Below are 20491 nucleotides of genomic sequence, written 5' to 3'. Positions count from 1 at the left end.
AGAAAATATGGATATGTTCTTCCCTAAGTCTTTAGAATTTTTAACCTGGAACAGTAAAAAGAAAAAAGTCATTGTTTTTTTCTTTTGGCATTGATAATGGAGGGAAGCACGAAACTCTCCAAATGTCAGGGGTTGATGTGCATTCTGAATGTCTCTACTTTATCAGGACAGTTCTTGGAGACGTTCTGGTGGAAGAAACAGAGTAATAGCATTTTGAAGTCTTTGCCATTTTTTTCTATCCAAAGAACATTGGCTTCAAAAAAAATTAAAAAATTGCAGCAATAGAAATGAAAACATGGTGGCTATATTCTGGGTATTAGCTCCTCCCTGTGAGACAGATAAGCTGGTAGCTCTTGTGTTTGTAAACAAAGATCCCATTGGCTTATATAACTCCTTTACCAGCCTTCCCTCCCATTTCTATCTTCACAGCTCCATGGTCTCTGTCAGCTAGCAGAGCATTTGGTGGAAGAAAGACAGCCCAGCCCTTGCCATGATTGGAAACTACTGCCATTTCTATATGAGAGGGGGATCTGTAGAGGAGATTACCACTGTGTAAAGAGCGCACTTGTCTCCTGTGCCATTCACTGTTCCACACAGAGTCCTTACAGCCAGAGTCAGCTCACTGCCTGATCACATGTTCAAAATGTTTCCCTCCTTTTTTCTCTCAGAAATTCAGCATTCTCTCCCTCTCCTCACTCACTCACTCACTCACTCACTCTCTCTCTCTCTCTCTTGCTCTCGCTCTCTCTCTCCCCCCTCTCCCTTTCTCCCTCTCTCCTTCTCCCCCCTCTCTCTCCCCCCTCTCCCTTTCTCCCTCTCTCCCTCTCTCCTTCTCCCCCCTCTCCCTCTCTCTCTCCCCTCCCTCCCTCCCCTCCCTCCCTCCCGCCCTCCTTCCTTCCTTCGCTCCTTCCTTCCTTCCCTCCCTCTCTCCCTCTCTCTGGAGAATAAAATGAAGTTCTGAAAAACAAAATACAAGTCTTGTGAAAAAAATATTTTATATGTAACTAGAATACACAAAGAATAGTGGTGTGGCAAGCCCCAGGTATTGGTGAATGCAGCCCATGTGGTGTTCACTTTTTTGCTGCCTACTTGAATATAGGATCCAACAGTTTTGAAATTCATGCTGGTTATAGCAAAATAAGAAGCCATCTGCACGATGCCTTAGACCAGAGAAAAAGTTCTGCTCCTAACATTGAGGCTTCCTTGAGCCTTTTCAAGTCATGGTCTCATTACCTCATCTGAAGGAAGCTGCCCCTAAGCTTTGGTTGGTTTCCAGAGTCTTTGATGGGTCAACCATAAACATGTTTGGTTGATGATAAAAGATGCAGTTAAGTGAAGACGCCAGTAGAAACCCAAAAAATTAATGAAGGACAACTTACAACAAAAGCCTCAGACATGAAACTCCCCTGGGAAGCTTAAAGATTTTCAATGCAGAAGCACACAGCTCAGAGTGGTCTGGAATGCAGCATATGATTTGACTTCTGGAAATGTGTGTATGTGTAAAGACCTGTATCTGATTCAGGCAAAAATCTACTGCACTTCTCATGGGCGGGCAGCTCCAGTAGAGATCTCCCATGCTTCCTATGTGAGGGGCAGCTCCAGTAGAGATCTCTCTTGAGTCCTATGTGAGAGGCAGCTCCAGCGTATCCCTGGAGGCTTTCTAGCTACATCATGCTAGAAGACATGAGTTCATCTGTGAGAAAATGAAAACTAAGATGTGGAATTATTCTTAAACTCAGGAAGACATTTTGAGGTTATTAACTTCAAGAGCACAGATTTCACTAGAAAAATTTAGCTTGGTGTGAAAACTTGTAAAAAATAATGTAGATACTAGCTGGGTTTGTCCAAGTAGGACTGGAATTTGTCCTGAAAGATCTTTTCATCAGATTGAGAATTCCAAAATGACTTAAAATTTATGTGCCGAACGTTTTAATATATAAACAGTGAGGAAAATGCAGCCTCAATTTCAAGTGCGCAGCTACATTTGCAGTTGTGTATTGGTCTGCCTTTACTCTGGATGCTATTGAATGTTTTTATATGTGTTTATGATGTGCTAAATAAATATTATTTAGAGGAGTCTGTGGTTTGAATTTTAATCACTGATTGCATTTCTGCAGGGCTCTTGTGATAAACTTTGTTCAAAAAATTTTCCTGAATATAATTTCAGAACTTTATTGTTTTACGATGCTGGGAATGAACCTAGAGATTTATGTGTATAGCAAGCACTTTGCCACCTCAAGCCCTTAATACTTTCATATAATAGAATTTATTTGTATTTTTCTTTGTTTCTTGGGCGGGCTGGGTGTGTGTGTGTGTGTGTGTGTAAGTTTTTTCCACTCCAGTATTTGTAAATAGTTTATTAAGTAGCCTTCATTTCACACACATGTGAATGTTCACACCCAGACATTTGATCCACCTGTGTTTACTGAATCTGACGTAGCATGCAGTTCTTTTTCTTCCATATACATAGCCAGTCCAACCAGCATAATTTATTATCAAAATAATTCTTTTCTGCTGAATAGAAATGTCACTTTTCATTGTTTATTTCATCTGTGCTTCCTGTGCTCAGGGAGGCCTTTCTATATACGCTCTTTTTTCATTTTCTTTTGAATTAGTTCTGCTTCAGAATATTTTAATTGGATTATTATACCGTGTGTGTGTGTGTGTGTGTGTGTGTGTGTGTACGTGTGTACACATATTCAAATTTGGCCTTTCATTTACAATTATTGACGTGCTAGTCATGATGCTACATGTCTTTAAATTCTGCCCTTGGGAGGGAGAGGCAGGAGGATCTAGAATTCAAGGTTATCCTTGGTTATCCAATGAGTCTGAGTCTAGCTAGGACTACTATCTCAAAAAAAAGAAAGAAAGAAAGAAAGAAAGAAAGAAAGAAAGAAAGAAAGGAGAAAGAACGGAAGGAAGGAATAAACAAAGGAGAGAAAGAACGACCCCATAAGTAAAATTGTCTTATTTCATCTTTTATTTTATGAAATTTTTAAGGTTGATATTATTAAGTGCCTCTTTCCTTTCATAAACTTCTGAAGGTCTGTTCTCTCCTAAATGTGATTATTATTTTATGAAATATTTTTTTAGATTAGGATTTAAGTTTTTTTCATTTTTTAATGTTTTTATGTGAGATATTTCTTTTCATCACAGACTCTTGCTTAAATAGCTACCAATATGTCAGGGCCTGACCTTTCCCTGAGCACTTGTAGATTATACCTGGATCTACCACTCTGCCCATCAACTCATCTACTCTCCCATAAACTAGAGGGTGTGCTCTCAAAGAAAATTGAAGTTCAAATAGTGTGCAAAGGGAGAAGGTGCTCAGTATGTGTGGTGATTCACACCTATAATCCTGCTGAGTGTGGTGGTGCATACCTTATTTTAACGCTTAGGAGGCAGAGGTAGGTGGAGCTCTGATTTCGAGGCCAGCCTAATCTACACAGTAAGTTCCAGGACATAGTGAGACCCTATCTGAAACTCCTTGATGTGTAGTTTCTTCTCTGGAAAACCTTAGATGTGGAAGCCATATTTCTGGGTCTGCTTTTGCTTAGTTATTGTCCATATTAGATAAAGTGCATGGCTTTTCCTGACCTGTGCCCAGGATGATCCTTCCATGGACTCCTCAGATAGTGCTCATATCCCTGATGCTCTGTAAGGATGTGCTTTATGTTCTTGGCTTCATGCTCCTCTCCAGCCCTGGTCCTGTAGGGTAGAGGATACTAGCAAGGTAGGCCCCTATCATCTTTATTCTCTTTGTAAGGGAATTGGGGGAAAGCCCTTGGTACCCCCACCCATAATACACACACAAAGACACACACACACACACATATATATACATATATGTGTGTGTGTGTATATATATATACTCATAGAAATCTGCTAGCCTCTGACTATGACTCATGAGTGCTGGGATTAAAGTTTAAGTCGTGGATGGTACCCTTCCTTAGTTTTTATTGCTGATGGAAGATGCTTAACTGCTTTGATTCTTCTTGATGGGATTTGGAAAGTAAGATGTGTTTAAGCTACCACTTTACTTGATGTTTTCCCCTTATTCTGTATGCTAGTACTGAAAATAGAAAGTGGATTTCAAAAGATACTGTTTGATGCCTGAGATCAAAGAGTTCATAATTTTTGCCTTAGAATAAGAGCAACAAACTTCTTTTAGATCTGTTAAAAACCTTAATAATTTTGAGAAAATGACATTCCAGATAAGGACAAAGAATATTCAAAGGCACTGAGTCAGGACATAAAAAGGAACAAAACTTCATGGCTGAGCTGAAGCTGAAAGCTTAGATGGACAGAGAGGAGTCAGAGAAGCCCACAATGGCACTGTAAGAAGCCTGGGGCCAGGCTTTATTCTATTGTTCCAGCCTGGCAGGTGTAAGCATGTGCTTGGTGGGACCACTCCTCTTTACAAACAGTCTGCCAAATGTGAAAGCACCTCACCATTGTGATGTGACACTTGCCAAGTAGAGTTAACATTTGAATGCTTTAAAATTCATAATACACAAGAGCTTACCTGGACTTGGGCCAAAATAAACAATGCCACCAAGTGATACCAAAAATCAACACCATTTGAAAGCTCTGTTCTACAGCTAAACAAGGTAAATCAGTGGGTTCAAGAGGATAGGGGGAGATTTGAAGGGAAAGTCATCACAGATGTGTGTATATATGTTAAATTACAACAAAAGACACAGAAGGTGGACCTGCAGCCAACCAGTGGTTGATGGGAAATGCTGCCTTTTGACAAACACATAACCCGTCTGCAATCATGCTCCAGAGTAGCTGGCCTCTGGTTTTCTGTTCTTAGGTGATGGGCTTCCAACTCCTACATGCAAAGTAATGAATTAAGAGAGTACTGAAGTGAGTGCTGGTGGCCTTTTTTCCTCAGGTGTGTACCTCTCCTGGAACATGCACACACTACAGAGAATTTGGCAAACACTCCCCCACAAGCTCAGTTGATAACCCAGATTCATCACTTGGGTACCATGTAGTTTTTGTCAAGGTTTCCCTCAAAACTTAAATAACATAAGGGATTTCTGTAGAAAATTATGCTTCCGGATACTCTTTCCTCAGTCTCCCCAGGTCTAGGATGCTGGTTTTGTGACATGTTACACTTCCTGGCAGCTGCAGTAAAGATCTATCCTGTGCATTTACTGAAGTCACTATTACAGCTTTAGATGTGGTGGCAGACATGCTTTGTTTCTGTTGTAGATGCGATTCCTAGCCAGAAGCTGGCCATTTCTTGCAGGATATGGCTAAGGAGAAGAGCAAACTGCACAGTGCTATAAGGAAAACTAATGTGTTGGACTTAGTGAGCACCAGAGTGTTTGTGTTCGTATTTTGAAGCCAACAGAAGTTGTGACTTAGATTTTCAAGGCATATTTGACTCCACACGTGATCCAACCTAGAGACTAGAGTTTCCCTTGAACAGTTGGCTTAGCCAAGTGTATAATCTTGCACTTTACCCTTTATTTACAGAATTTACTAAGATATTTTTATATGATTAAATATTTCTTTTTCTTTTTTTCTTTCTTTCTTGGTTTTTTGTTTGTTTGTTTTCTAAGAAAGAGTTTCTCTCTGTAGCTTTAGAACCTGTCCTGGAACTCACTCTGTAGACCAGGGTGACCTCAAACTCAAAGAGATCTGCCTGCCCCTGCATCCTGAGTGCTGGGATTAAAAGTGTGTGCCACCATTGCCTGGCTCATTAAATATTTCTCAATATCATTCATAATATATAGAATTCATATTCCTCTTGGAAACACAATAAATGTGATCATTCATTTATTGCTTAGACCGTAACAACACTCGCACAATCTAGTACAGGGAATTTCAGCTGATTCACAATTAAAGTATAGGTCAGGTATTCTCTATCTGAGTGTTTTAAATTACAGAATTTTTTTCTCAGTTTTTTTCTTTTTGATATTTATGTATTTATAATTAGATATCTGGGGGATTGTGACCCAGGCCTTCTCCTCTAATCCATTGGTGTGTCATACATACTTTACATAGCCTGAAGGTGACTTTGTATTATACTTTTAATGCATTCACAACCTGGCACTTGGGGTCAAGTATGGAATTTCCTAGTGGTACCATATTGACATTCAAAAGATTATAAACTTTTTGTAAATAATATATATGTATATATAATATATGTATATGGGTTTTTGTCTTCATGTATGTATATATATACCACATGCCTTTCTCGTGCCCATGGAAGTCAGAAGAGGACATTTGATCTCCTGGAACTGGAGTTACAGACAGCTGTGAGCTTCTATGTGGTTGGTGGGAATCAAACCTTGTTCTTGCAGAAGAGCAGTCAAAACTGAGCCATCTCTCCAGTCCCTAAATTCAGATGTTTGATCATTTCAGATTCCAGATTTTCATATGATAATATTCAGACTTATTCTTACTGTTAAAGGCAATCCAGCTGATTGGTCAGTGAGTATCATCATTGGTTATGTGAAAACAGGAATCCTTTCCGTTAGTTTGAATGGCTGTGTCCTTCTGAGGCCTAAGGGAATCTTTCCACATATCATTTGATGTTTCATATCACTGGGAAACCTAGACACCTGAAAAGAATAACTTGCAGTCTGTAGATCCTCTATTTCATTCCTACTAAATTAACAAGGAATGACATTTAAATAAAATATTTTAAAAGGCCTGCCTTGGTTGCTCTTTGGCAGTAAGCCAGTTAAATGGAATGAACAGTCTGTCCCTGTTGGCCCATTGTTTGATGTGCTTGAGAGTCACGTATGTGGGAATAAGATTTTTTTTTTCTATCCAGACCTGATCTCTTAAACTGGTTTCATTTTCTTTCTGCATATCTACTTGCTGATTTTCCTTTGTTCTTTAGTTCTTTTATTTATTTTCCTTTTTGAGGTTGAGCCTTCCCATTTTGCCCAGCTTGGCCTCAAATTCCTGGGCTCAAGTGATCATCCCTTGGCTTCCTCAGTATCTGGGGCCATGGGTTACACAGTCACACTGGCTCACCATCTGATTTTATACTGTGTAACACAAGGTGGGGAGCAAAACAACCACCTCTTTGCATCAAATCATTATAAATTACTTTTAAAAAAAATCAGTCTCTTACCATTTCTGAAATGCCTGATAGTTTCTCCCAAGGAAGTTTTCAGTTTACTGATTTTTTTTTCCACTCAAAAAGAGGAACAGTGCAATCAAGAGTATAGGGCAGAGTAGTTTGATTGCTCTGATTCTGCCTCACTTAGATTTAGCCTGTTTGTGTTGGTCACAGAGCAATAGAAGACAGCTAAGAGAATAATGACAAGTAAATTCAATCGTCGGAGCTTATGCATAGCTAGATTAGTTTCAGAAAATCAGGAAATATTTTAAACCTTCGCTGACCTTATTAAAATATATTTCCAGAAATATTGTTTGAGCCTTTCTCATGAATTAGTCATCTTGCATAACAGCTGTGGCAATATGATATAATAAAAAAAAGTACAGTGATTTAGCAACAGGGAGGTTGGGAATTCTCATCTTGGCTCATTCACAAGGAGATTAAATGACATCCTAAAATCCTCTAGATAAGAAAGCCACACATGAGAGCTGAATCATATGATCTGTCTTTAATAGTCCCCCGTGAGTCTCCGCTAGTGTTTAGAAATCATACAACACACTAGAAAATTTGCATGAGAGTGGAAACTCTGCACAGAATTTCCATTCTTACTCTCAGAGGGCAAGTGTCATGTGAAGAAGGACTGGTGTGTGTAATGGATTGTACTTTATTTGGCGTAGACAGAAAAGCGTTAAGTAACTTGCAGAATTATGGAGAAAACTAAATCAGCAAGATTACAGACTGAGCTCCCAGGAACAGCTTTCTGGAGTTACAGCACAACGGGGCTACTGGCAGACCTGCCGCCTGAATTCACCATGTTGGGAACCCTAAACCAGGAGGTTGCCTGTCTGTTTAGAAAGCTGCAACTGTAGTTCCTCGCCCCAGGAGCACCTTCTCTCTATTACAGTCTGTGTCAACATAGTAAATGCCTGGTGTCCTGACTCTGGCCCAAGTCTCTGATGGAGAGTCTAAGTCATATGAAACCTTAGCTAAGAAAGAGTCTTGGGATTCACCTATCCAACTCTGAGTGTGCCACATGCAGTTTGGAGCACGTGCCAACAGGGCACTGTGTACACTCCTGACAGTTATTTATGATAAATAACACTTGTGTATTTCTTCACAATTGCAGAGATATTCATGTGTTTTTCACTTAGGGATATTATTCTATTTATAAATATATTATTCCTGACTGTTTCCTAAGACAGTATAAAAATAACTTTAAATTCAGAAAACTAATTTTAAAATTAGGATTCCCCTTCCAACTTCATGCATTTTGTCCACATTGGTTTTGTTTCCATCTGTCTTTCCCCCCGCTGAGGATGCCCTCCACCTTTTCAATTTGATGTGCTCTTTGCCATGCAGACCTGTGAATGAAGAGTCAGAGCCCCCAGAAGTGGATGCTGCTGGCCGATGGCGTGGAGTCTATGTCAGCAGAGCATCTCCAGCTCCTTCAGACTCTACAACCACTGTAAAGTCCCTGATCAAGTCATTTGACTTAGGACACTCAGGTATTTTACAAAACTATACATCTAAACCCTAGCCTGACATATCAAGCCTGTTTCTGCCACACCGGCCCCAAGATGATAGAACCAAGGGTTCACTCTAGCTCCTGCTTCCCTGTGCAGGGAGCCTTGCTGAGGCTGTGAGGCCATGGGTAACAATGGGACAGCCTCATCCCTACTTCCACTTCAGGTCGCGCCCCTTCATTCCTTTTCTGCCTCATGGAGTCATCAGTTTCAGGACCAATTTCCTGTATTCTGAGAACTGGCAAGGATGACCGGCAGCTTTATCTCCCAGGAAGTGATCATCACCTGTGTGCGTCTGGCCTCGTTGTCGGGCATCTCAACCATCCTCACTTGCAATATGCTATTAGATGTCTTTCTACATGGTCTTACATGGGAGCTTTCCTACTGATCTGTCTGTTGCCAGCTTTTTCTGGAATTGTCTGACTCACAGTCTCCCTTTGGTTGTGCATCGTACACACAGGAGGCAATTACACATTCATACTTTAAGCATATGCACAAATATAGCATGTTGAAGAAACATTGTGCTTCTGTTCATAGTAGAGATGATTTGCTTCTTTTGACTGCCACAAATGTGCTTTGTATTGGAAAACTGCCACAGTGGCTAATTCTAGGATGATCTGGTTGTCTCTGCTAAAATAGTTTCCAAATTGCTTAAAGATTAGACAACATATTGAGAGGCAGGGAAAGCCAGTGAGTCAGTCTGTATATAGTGCATGAGTCATCAGTAATGATTGGTGCATTAACGGTCCTGTTGTTTCCCCCCAAGAAAAACCTCATCACATACTCCTTTTCCTCTTCCTCCGATACAACATCTGAGACCAGTTCTCACTCACCTAACACTTCCCACACTTCCCCTTTCGTGACCCCAATCCAGCTCTAGTGCAGAGGAGAAAAGGGTAATAGAGTAGACGTTATACCGACATTGTGGGCGTTTTGTTGTTTTGTTTTGTTTTGAGACAAGATCTCTCATGTCCTGGTTGTCCTAGAGCTCACTATGTAGACCAGGCTGACTTCTGCCACCCTCCTGAGTCCTGAGTCCTGAGTGCTGGGACTAATGTGTACACCACCACACACAACTCATCCTGAGTCACCTAACAAGGGTAGCAGATCAAAAAAACATTATTGCAGTTTTGAACTGGATTTAGGTATTTATGTTCTAATCTCTTCTTGGCAGGTGGAGCTGGACAGAGTATTGCTGTCCACAAGACTCCCAGAAGTCCCCTGAGTGGGATCCCAGTAAGGACTGCTCCAGCAGCTGCTGTCTCTCCAATGCAGGTATAGAAGAACCCAGAGGCAGCTCTTGTGTAACCACCCAGGTGTTCTTTACACTTGTACATCTGTGCCTGTGGGGCGAGAGGACTTGTAAATTAGAGTCTACACCCTTCCAACACTCATTTCACTTTAATAGTGCGGTGTAAGACCTGTGACAACAGAGATACTTGGTATTTTGTTCACTACTAGGTCTCTTGACTAGAACAGTGCGTGACGGTCATCACATCACAGTAGAGCTCAATGATTCTGTTTATTGAGTGAAGGACTATATCAGAGGAACTTCCAGTGTTACTCTTCGGTGTAATAGCCATTCTATTTTAAAGCCCACATCTGCATCATCTACAGTTACTTAGTCACTCTTGATGGCTGTTCCGGTCATCGTAGATTTAATTTAGTACAAAAACAATACAATGAAGGTCCTTGTGCAAGTTTTCGATGTCCTGAAGCCTTATTTCTATATGAGAGCATATCAGGATTCATTTCAAAATGTTGGAAATTGTTCTAGTTAGCAGAAAGGAATTTAGTTCAGAGGTTTTGTTACTTCAAGACTAGAAGAGATAGCTAAAACCTTGGTGAGCTCATGGGAAAGACTTTCTAACATCTCAAGTTGCCTCTTAAATGTGCTTCTGTTTTTGCTTGATTCAGAATATCCTTCACTCAGTGCTTACTTAGGACAGTGGCCTCCGAGGAGACCTGAGATCAACTTCAGGACTATATATTACCACTTGTGCATCCAGGACAGCGAAACACATGCCTCATAATACCCACAGCTGTAGAATCAGACACCAGAGCTCCTCTGCAACAGGAAAGCAAATCCATCCACAGCCAGCAGAGAGGCAGCTGCACCCTCCTGGCATCTTCCAGAGTTTTGAGATAGGCCTGTCTGACATGGTGAACCAAGCGTTAAGGAGTTTAGAAAGCATATCCCTTAGCTTTCCAGTCTCTCAAAATAGTGAGCAGTGAGGGGCTAGTTCTTAGAACTCTAGAAAGCAATTCCTAGACATGCAAAGTGTACTGTTAAAAAGGGAGGAGGATTGGCTCTGTCCTCACACATTGGAACACTTGACAGATATGCTCCTTCCATGTACGCTTTGTTCATAGAAAGTTCCGTTTTCCAAGAATCTTGACATTGTGTACATGTTGAAGATTTTAGTAAGTGAGGTGACAATGGATTTCACTTTTGTGTGTTGTGTGCTTCTTCTTACATGACAATGTAATGTTGCTTTGCATCTTCTAGGTATGTACTTACACTCACACTGACCACTTTACTATGTGGTTTTGACTTTTTCCTGTTTATAAGATACTTTGATTCTCTTTTTTTTTGATGCATTCTCTTTAACCTTTGTTTTTTTTTATACAGAATACTTCTATTAGGGGCTGGAGAGATGCCTCAGTGGTTAAGTAGACTTACTACTTTTACAAAGATCCCAGGTTTAGTTTCCAGTACTCACATGGAGTCACACAACTGTCTATAACTCCAGCTCCAGGAGTCTAATGTATCTGGCCTCTTCAACAGGCACCTGTACTCACACGTATACCTACACACATAGCAAGCCACCCGACTTTTCTTTAGAAGCAACTGTTTTAGCTTGTGAAATCATAATTTCCTTTTACTGAAGAGGTGGTTTTGTTTGTTTTTCCTGAAATGTTTTTACTAAAGATAATGTTGTTCAGTATTTTCTTTCATGGCTTTAAGAACTTTTTGTATCATTTAAATATCTTTCTATTAGCTTATTAAAATATTCTTCCTTAGTATCAAAGAAGCCTTTATTTTGTTGAAGAGTGTTTCTTTTGGCAGGGTCTCACTGTATAGCCCTGGCTGACCTAGAGCTTCCCATGTAGACCAAGCTGGCTTTGAATTCACAGAGATCCACCCACTCTGCCTCCCAGGTACTGAAATCAAACACGCACACCACCATGCCTGACTTATTTGTTGAGTTTTAAAACCCACAAAAACACGAGTTTGTATCTAGGTGTTCATCCCCCACCTTCAGTACCTCCTGGCAGCAGAAGTAAATCTTTTGAGAAAGGTAATCTCATATGGGAACCTACCTTACAGCTATTCATTTTCCCTTCCTTCCTTCCTTCCTTCCTTCCTTCCTTCCTTCCTTCCTTCCTTCCTTCCTTCCTTCCTTCCTTTCTTTTTCCTTCTTTCTCTTAAATATGTTTTTTTGTTTGTTTGTTTTTCAAGACAGGGTTTCTCTTTGTATCTCTGACTGTCTTGGAATTCTGTTTTGTAGACCAGGCTGACCTTAAACTCAGAGATGCACCTGCCTCTGCCTCCCAAGTTCTGTGATTAAAGGCTTGCGCCGCTACCACCTGGTATAGCTATTTGTTCCCATGTATAGAATCCTCTAGTCAGTTATAGAATCCCAAACACATGGGAGTTCCTAAAAGGGGTAGGATTTGATCTGGCAGGAGGGAGATGTGAAGAGAGAAAGCCAAGAGTTTGGAGAGCTGATGAAAGAGTCCGGCCACAGGCAAGAACAATAGTGAACCCAAGCTAGAGGTGTACAAAGAGAGCCATGTGGGTGCATCAGTTAAAACTGCTAGAGACAAAAAGAAGCACTGTAGGACACTCAGGACCGGGCCTCTGGTGTCAAGGGAGCCAGGACAAGACCACAGCTTCTCCATAAAATGATAGAAGCCAGAAGCCAGAGCAACTGAAGGAGATCAATTGTTTCCAGGGATTCCTTCTGACCTCCACTGGTACCCTCACACATGGGGCACACATACAGACACATGCAACTAAATAAAAATGAATCTTTTTTATTCTCATATAATCATAAGAAATCATTATAATCACTTTGTGCTGATAAATTTGAAAAATCTTAGAAAATCATAAAGTTTATGTTTATTTTAGTAGCCTGGAGTTTAAATTATTTCTGCAAAGGAAATACTAGACCCAGAATGCTTATAATAAAATCTAAAGCACTTAAGGAAGGGAATAACATCAATACTAGTCATGAATTCAAACAAATACTAGGAAAAAGGGATACACTTTTTAGCTCATGAGCCAGGGTAGTTTTATTATTTCTGGTAAGAACAGAAAAAAACAGGAAAATTAAAAGGTGAGTCGCTCATAAAACTCCATGTAAAATTCTTAAACAAAATCTTATCAAACCTAATTGAATAGTATATGAAAAATATGCCAAAGGAATTTTTCTCCAAGAATGGAAAGTTTTAACTATTAAGAAGAATTAGGGAATTCACCATAGTAACAAAGAAAGAAAACGTGTATTCTCATCTTAGTGGGTAACAACCAAGTGTATTTGAGGAATACCTTTGTGACACTAGCAATTGAACATGCTAGGCAAGCTCTCTACCTCTGAGCTATGTCTCTAGCTCTTGTTTTGATTTTTGAGGTAGGGTCTTGCTATGTTGCCCAGGCTCCAAGTAAGTTTTGAATTTTTAGTCCTTTTGCCTCAACCTTCTGAGTTTTGGTGACTCTTCCTAATTTAAACAAAGAGAAAAACCTTAGGAGCTGGAGTATAGTTCTGTAATAGAGTGCTTGCCTAGTATAGACAAAGCCATGGGTTCAGTCTCCAGCACTGCAAATTAAAAAATCCCCAGGTTGTTGAGATGGCTCAGTGGGTGAAGACACTTGCCTTGCAAGCCTAACCAAGCTTGACTGTGAGAACCCATGGTGGAAGGAGAGAACCAGCCTTGTGGTTCTCCACGTTCTATATTATCCTGTGATCACCATACTTTCTCTTTATGTCAGTGTCTTAATTAGGGTTTGTATTGCTGTTATAAAACACCATGACCTAAAGCAACTTGGAGAGAAAAGGGTTTATTTCATCTTAGAGCTTGAAATCATCCCTGAAGAAACTCAGGGCAAGGCAGGAACCTTGCAGAGGCTATGGGAGAGTACTGGTTTCTACCTTGTTCCCCATATCTTGCTCAGACCGCTTACTTATATCATCCAGATATATAACCAACCCAGGACTCGCATCACTGCCTGTGGGTTGGGCTCTCCCACATCAATCATTAATCAAGAAAATGCCCTGCAGGCTTTCCCACAGGCTCATATGGTGGGAGCATTTTCTCAACAGAGGTGGCCTCTTCCTAAATTACTCTAGCTCATGTCAAATTGACACAAAACTAACCAGCACAGTCAATTATGTAAGCTATTTTTTCCTGATTGTGACATATAGGTGCCAGTGTTTGTGTACTCTCTCTTTCTCTCAAATTCTTTTTTTTTTATTTTATGTGTGTGGATGTTTGGCATGCATGTATATATTTGTACCATGGGCATGCCTAGTGCTCTTGGAGGCCAGAAAAGGGTATCAGATCCTTTGGAACTGGAGTTACAGGTGGTGGTGAGCTGCCGTATAGGTGCTAGCAATTGAATATGACTTTTCTGGGAAGAGCAGCCAGTGTTCTTAACCATTGAACAGTATCTCCAGCCCCTCTCTGGGACATTCTTTAATCTATATCATAATAATAATATTTATTATTATTGCCAGTAATAATACTTGGTGGTGAAATTTTGGATGCTTTTCCATAAGACTAAATTGTTAGAGATCTTTTACTTAACATAATGACTTCAAAAATAAAATTTCAAAATTTTTTTTTGAAAATTGTATTCTACAACAATTTTTATTTATGAGGACCACTGGGAACCATGCATTTCATGCTTAGTACCAGTGTAGAGTAGGACTCCTAAAAAATGCTCTGGAAAGTTTCAAGATGGTTCTGTTCACTGTGTGTATAGACAGAATTCATAACACCAGTGTCAAAGTCAGTACTGCTGTTCGTTGAGGGTAGGTCGAATGAACTATGGAAATGATAGTAGCTAACCCATGAGATGCTCACATTATTCTGAATGGATTTTTAGTCATATAGTCTTTCCAGAAATTTCCATGGCACTATCAGTGTCACATCATTTTTTAGCTAAAGTGTAGAGAATCACATGATTCAAAGGCACGTGACAGTTGGTGGAATTCAGGGGTGTGTAGGTGTATGTGTGTGCGTGTGCATGTGTACATTTGTGATGAGATCTGCACTTGTATCTACGGGATGATACGAGGTATTTAGTTCAAGTGTCAAATGGGTTAGGATAACTAACGACACTCTTGGGTTTTTCGGAGTTCAACGTAGTATTGCTAACTATAAGCACGATGTTGGCTTGCAGATCACCAGAACTTTTTCCGGAAGTAGGACAGACTCTGCCATCCAACAGAAGCTGCTGGGCAAACATTTAGGCATTTTCCACCTCTTGACTATTGTGAATAATGTTGCACTCAACATGAGTGTACAAATATCTCTTGAAGATCTTGTTTTCAGTTCTTCTGGTTAAAAGCCTTTAAGTAGGGTCATATGATAGACCTATTTGGAAATTTTTTTTTTTTGAGTCAGTGTCTTGTTATGTAGCTTTGCCTGAATTCAAACTCACAACAAAGTCTTGACTGGCCACAACCCATAAAGATTTGCCTGCCTCTTCCACCCAAGTGTTGGATTTAGGCATGTGCCACCACATCTATCTTTATTTTGAAGTTTTTGAGGAACCTTCATCCTATTTTATCTAGCATCATTATATGCCTGTCAGTAGTGCATGCAGATTCTAAGTTTTTCATATTGTCGCCAACACTTGGTATTTTCTTTTGTTTTTAAATAGTAGTCTTAAGAGTTGGAATGAGATGGTGTCTCCTGGTTTTGATTTGTGTTTTCATGATTGGTGATGTGGATCATTTTTGTGTATACTCTTTGACCCTTGGGACCCAAAAAGGGATGTGTGCGTGCATGCGTGTGTGTGTGTGTGTGTGTGTGTGTATGGTATGTGTATATATGGTGTATAGATGTCTGCGGGTGTGCATATTGTGCATGCATTGTGAAGGCCAGAGATCATTATCGGGTATCTTCCTCATAACTTTCTGTCTCATGTTTAACACAGGGTGGGTCTTGCAGTGAACATGGAGCTGACCAATTTGCTAGATTATATTAGCTGACCAGCAAATTCCCCCTTTTCTGCACCCCTACCATCACGCCAGGATTCTCCTGTCTCTTGCTTCCGAGTGCTGAGATCATAGGCATGCTGTCCCACCTCACTTAAAACATGGTGTTTACAGATATCGTTGAGAATGTATAGAATATTCCAGAAAGGGTATTCTTAAAACAAATTAATAACAATTGCCACTGGGAAAAAGAAATAGGTGATAGAAGTGAACTAGGGATTATCTTTCCATTATTTGTTCTCTTTAAGTCAGTTGAACTTATATTACAGTTTGAAAAAAAATAAGTTATTTTAAAAGCTCCCTAGGGCGTGACAGTGTGCTTAAGAATCGCATCCAGACACAGCAGTGTGCACTTGCATTCTGCTGTAGTCACATCGCAGGCTCGTCATGCTGAGGTGCCCTTTGGTTTTGACAGAGACACTCGACCTACAACACCATGCGGCCAGCCAGCAAAGGGATGACTCAGCGCTTGGATCTGCCGGACCTTCCCCTCTCAGGTAACTTGTGGGGTAATGGTGGCAGTTCTTAAGACACCAATGATATTGACCATGTTACCTCTCCTTGCCTTTCCCAAGGGCTTTCTCCCACATAGCACTTCTTTTAAAATTAGACTCTCTTTTCAATACCTGAGCTTCCCCTGAGTTCATGTCATATTGTGAATCTTGTGTTATCATCTCAGGTGTTCACACCACCTTCACCAGGTAGAGATTCTGTCTCAAGAAGTTGTTTTCTTTGCTCCTCTATAAGAAACAACTCACTGCCCACCTCTCCTGAGGTGACAGAGGTTCAGTTGCCCCCTTGGGTTTCATTGCCAATCTAGTGTCTTTGCTATTTTCACAACTACAGTGATCCCCACCACTGACGTCTGGGATCCCTCAAAGTCATCACTGAGGGCTGGGATCACGTGCTTCCAAACTCCCATTGATATTGACATTTTTACTTCTTCCCATGAATCACCATGTTCCTGTTGTCATCTTGAGTCCCGAGTCTTTTCAGAAAGCTTTCCATTTATTTTTCTCTGATTGATAAGAGGAATCATTATTTGTGGCTGCTATAGCTTATGAAATATTTGCTTAATAAGACTTAAAAGTCAGAATTACTCTTTAATCCATTGGCTGTGGAATGGCTGCTGCATCAGGAGGTTAAAAAATGCTAACAAAAGAACATTAATTTTGTGCATCTTCATCAGTATTCTTGAGTGACCAACCAGGTGTGCTTTCAGTGGGCAGTGAGGGTGATGGTGTTGATTTTGTTATTACTGCACATGTCCATAACGTATGTGTAAATATGCATGTACCACAGCACAAATGTGGAAATCAGAAAACAACTTTCCTGCTACTTTTTCATGGTTTCTGGGGATTGAATTTACTCAGGTCATCAGACTTGTGCAGCAAGCACCTTTTCCCACTGATTTATCTGTCCTGTAGACCCTAGACAGAGTGTTGTTGTTGTTGTTATTATTATTACTATTATTATTATGATGATGATATCATTATGATAATGATGATGTGTATGTGTTGTATATGTGTATACCATGTGTGCAGTACCCCAGGAGACCAGAAGGCTCAGATCTCAGGGAACTGGTACAGACAGTTGTAAACTGCTATGTGAATGCTGGTAACTGAACTCGGATTTTCTGCAAGAACAGGCAGTGTTATTAATCTGAGCTATCTCCAGCCCCACAGAGAGGTTTGGAAAAGAATTTTTGTGTGTGAGCGCCATAGGTCTTAGCAGTGGGCTTTAAAGATTTCATACGGTGTTGTAAAGAGACGCACTGCCATTTAGTCTTTGCTGTTTCATTTACAAGGTATAGGCAAAATTGAGCTAAAACCGTTCTTAAGCTTCCCAGGACTTGGTAAATGCATATGGCTGCAACTTAAAGGCATTCAAGTCTGAGCACCTCCTTCCCAGAAATGAAGGGTGGAGGCCAAAACTTAAGATTGAAAACCTGTCTGGCTTAAATCTATGCATCATTATGTAATATCATAGCACACACTCATTATGCAGTTTAAAATAGAGAGTAACTTACTTGCATAATAGTGCTAGGTGATTCTTTTTTAATTGTGGTAGAAGCTATACAACGTCAAACTTAGCATTCTGAGAGTGATCATAGTTTTCATGTCTTTTTCAGGCTGTTCTTCTAACTTCCAAGTTTCCTAATTATCTAAAGAGCCATTCTTTTGGTTGACAAGATAAATAATAAAATTGAGACCACAATTATTGCTGTGCAGCTCATTGGCTGCCCTCCTCCTCCTTACCCCCCAGGCACCTGTCTCCTGGTGATGATTCTATTTACTATAATAAAAGACTGCATAGTGAAAATCGTTTGCTACCAGTCATTTCCAGCAACTGCTTGTCAACATTGAGGTCATCCCTAACTGCAGATTAATGTTCTGTTTTTGTTTTGATCTTCAGTGATGTAGAACTGTTTTTCTCTGCTATTTAGACCTAATTGGCCTCACCCCCAACTTCATGCCCATAATTGGTGGCTATTAGGTCCTGTTTTCTTCTGTGACTGTGGGTGACAGGAGGTGGCCCCAGCTGTCCCGCTCAGCTAGCCGCCCAAGTCTGGCAGCTCCAGCTCTCACTCCGTGTCAGCCAGCCTCTCATATTCTCTTCTCCACTCCCTCCTGCTTGTGAGATCCTTTGAGAGGTACTTGGAGAGTTCAGCTCATTTCTGTACCTGTTTTCACTAATACTAATACAACAGCAGAATGGTGCCTTAAAGAAAGGGGTTTTTCTCGGGTTTTAGTGAACTATAAGCCTGTAGTTGGAACAATTTTTCTCTGAGTGCTTCTCGGTTCCCAGCTTTTTATCTGCTTTCTATCTGTGACCTGACAGTCACATGAGACATTTTTCTACCGGGTTTTTCTCTGATCCACAGCTAATGCAAACAATACTAGCTAGAGACGGAGCTAGAGGAGTGAGTGACCTAACTGGATAGTTGCACAAGGCTCTTAGAAGGACCTGTATTTTACTTAATACTCTGATCACTGTCTGAAAATTTAGAATCATTTTTCAACAAAGTACTGCTTTGGCATTAAGCTAGCTTGCTTGCTTGCTTGTTTTTTTTCCTTCCTTCCTTTTTTCCTCAAGTATGTTTGTGCAACACTTATGTACCTGATGCGTATGGAGGCCAAAAGAGGGTGTCGGATCCCCCAGAACTGGGGTTCTAGACGACAGTTGTGGTGCTAGGAATTGAATCCAGTCAATGCTTTTAACCACTGGGTCATTTCTCCCGCCCTAGTACTGTAGATCCTTCTTTAAAGATATATTTTCTATTTATTTATTTGTTTGTTTGTTTTGTGTGTGTGAATATGAGTGTGGATTTGTGCATCTGTGAACTTAAGAAGAGGACAAAAGAGGATATTGATTGTTCTTATAATTTACTATCTAATCCTTTTGAAGAAGGGTCTCTTCCTCAATCTGAGGTTCTCATTTTCTTGGCTAAGCTGTATGAATAAGCACCAGCAATTCTCTTTGTTTTTGTTTCCATCAGAATTGGGGCTGTAGATGTGTGCAGAACACCTAGCTTCCTGGGATCTGAACTCAGGTCCTCATGATTGTGCAGTAAGTGGTCTGAACAACTGAGCCATCCACCCTGGCACAAGGTCTTGTGAATTATATGGGTAGCCCTGTCTAGAAAATTCTTTCTAGAAAATATCATGTCCCTGTTTGCATTTTTATTATTTCAGAAAGGAAACGTTTATGTGTGTATATGTGTATTAGTAGGAGTATATACATATAACCTATGTAGATATGTCTTTGTACTTGATAATAAAATATGATAACCAATCAGATTTCTTCTCTTTAGAAATGGGTGACAATGTTGTTATTCACACAGATCTTCTGAAGGGAAGAACTGAGGACCGGAAGTCAGACCCTTATCTCCGGAAGAGTCCTTCACTGGAGTCCCTGAGCAGACCCCCCTCCCTGGGCTTTGGGAACACCAGACTGCTGAGTGCATCCACCGGGGGTCTGAAACCAAGCAAGCTCAGGTACCGAATTTCAGAGTATGAGATTAATGTTATTCTCTTCCGTCTGTTTCATTTAGTCAACTTGCTTCTGAGTGACAATGCCTGAGATATAGAACACACCTTCCACAAGGCTAATAAGAAGATACTTCACAGTGGTTTGGGACAAAACCTCATGAAGGGCTGTGCCTTTTTAAGCAGGGGCCCTGAGATGTATCAGTGTGTAAAGGCTCTTGTGTAAGCCTGATGACCCGAGTTCAGTCGCCAGAACCCGTGGAAAAGAGAACCAACTCCACAAAGTTGTCCTCTGACCTCCATATGCAATGTGTGGCACACATATGCTAGACACACACACACACACTAATAATAGTAGAATTTTTAGAAAGTGAAATTTTAGCAAACAGGAGCTGAAGAGGTGGCCCAGTGGTTAAGAACACTCATTGCTTTTGTAAAGGACTCAGGTTCAGTTCCTAGCACCCACATCAGATGGCTGTCAATTGCCTAAAACTTCATTTCCAGGGGATCTACCACTGTCTTCTGGCCTCCAGAAGCACATACACATGTATGGTGAACATACATACACTCAGGCACACACGTATACCCATAGAATAAATTAATCAATCTTTAAAGTTGAAGCAGAAGTACTTGAGGGGTTGTTTGAATCAGGAAGTCTAGAGA

The 20491-nt window shown here is 40.5% G+C and overlaps 1 protein-coding gene across 7 annotated transcripts in view; it reads left to right on the top strand.

The window, feature by feature from the left end:
• Nucleotides 1-20491, top strand: part of Specc1 (sperm antigen with calponin homology and coiled-coil domains 1) — a 261433-nt gene that overhangs the window by 176556 nt on the left and 64386 nt on the right. For 6 of the 7 annotated variants that reach the window (XM_048448188.3, XM_048448186.3, XM_048448189.3 and 3 more), the window contains 4 exons: nt 8447-8592; nt 9785-9885; nt 16255-16336; nt 19684-19837. In XM_048448188.3, the coding sequence (XP_048304145.3) occupies nt 8447-8592; nt 9785-9885; nt 16255-16336; nt 19684-19837 (483 nt within the window). Of the gene's footprint in view, nt 1-429; nt 2077-8446; nt 8593-9784; nt 9886-16254; nt 16337-19683; nt 19838-20491 lie in introns of those variants that run through there. The other variant, XM_048448192.3, reaches the window with a different exon arrangement.

The sequence above is a fragment of the Myodes glareolus genome, chromosome 9, assembly GCF_982192425.1.
Source record: "Myodes glareolus chromosome 9, mMyoGla1.1, whole genome shotgun sequence".
Lineage (NCBI taxonomy): Eukaryota > Metazoa > Chordata > Mammalia > Rodentia > Cricetidae > Myodes > Myodes glareolus.
This window is presented reverse-complemented; position numbering and strand designations above follow the sequence as displayed.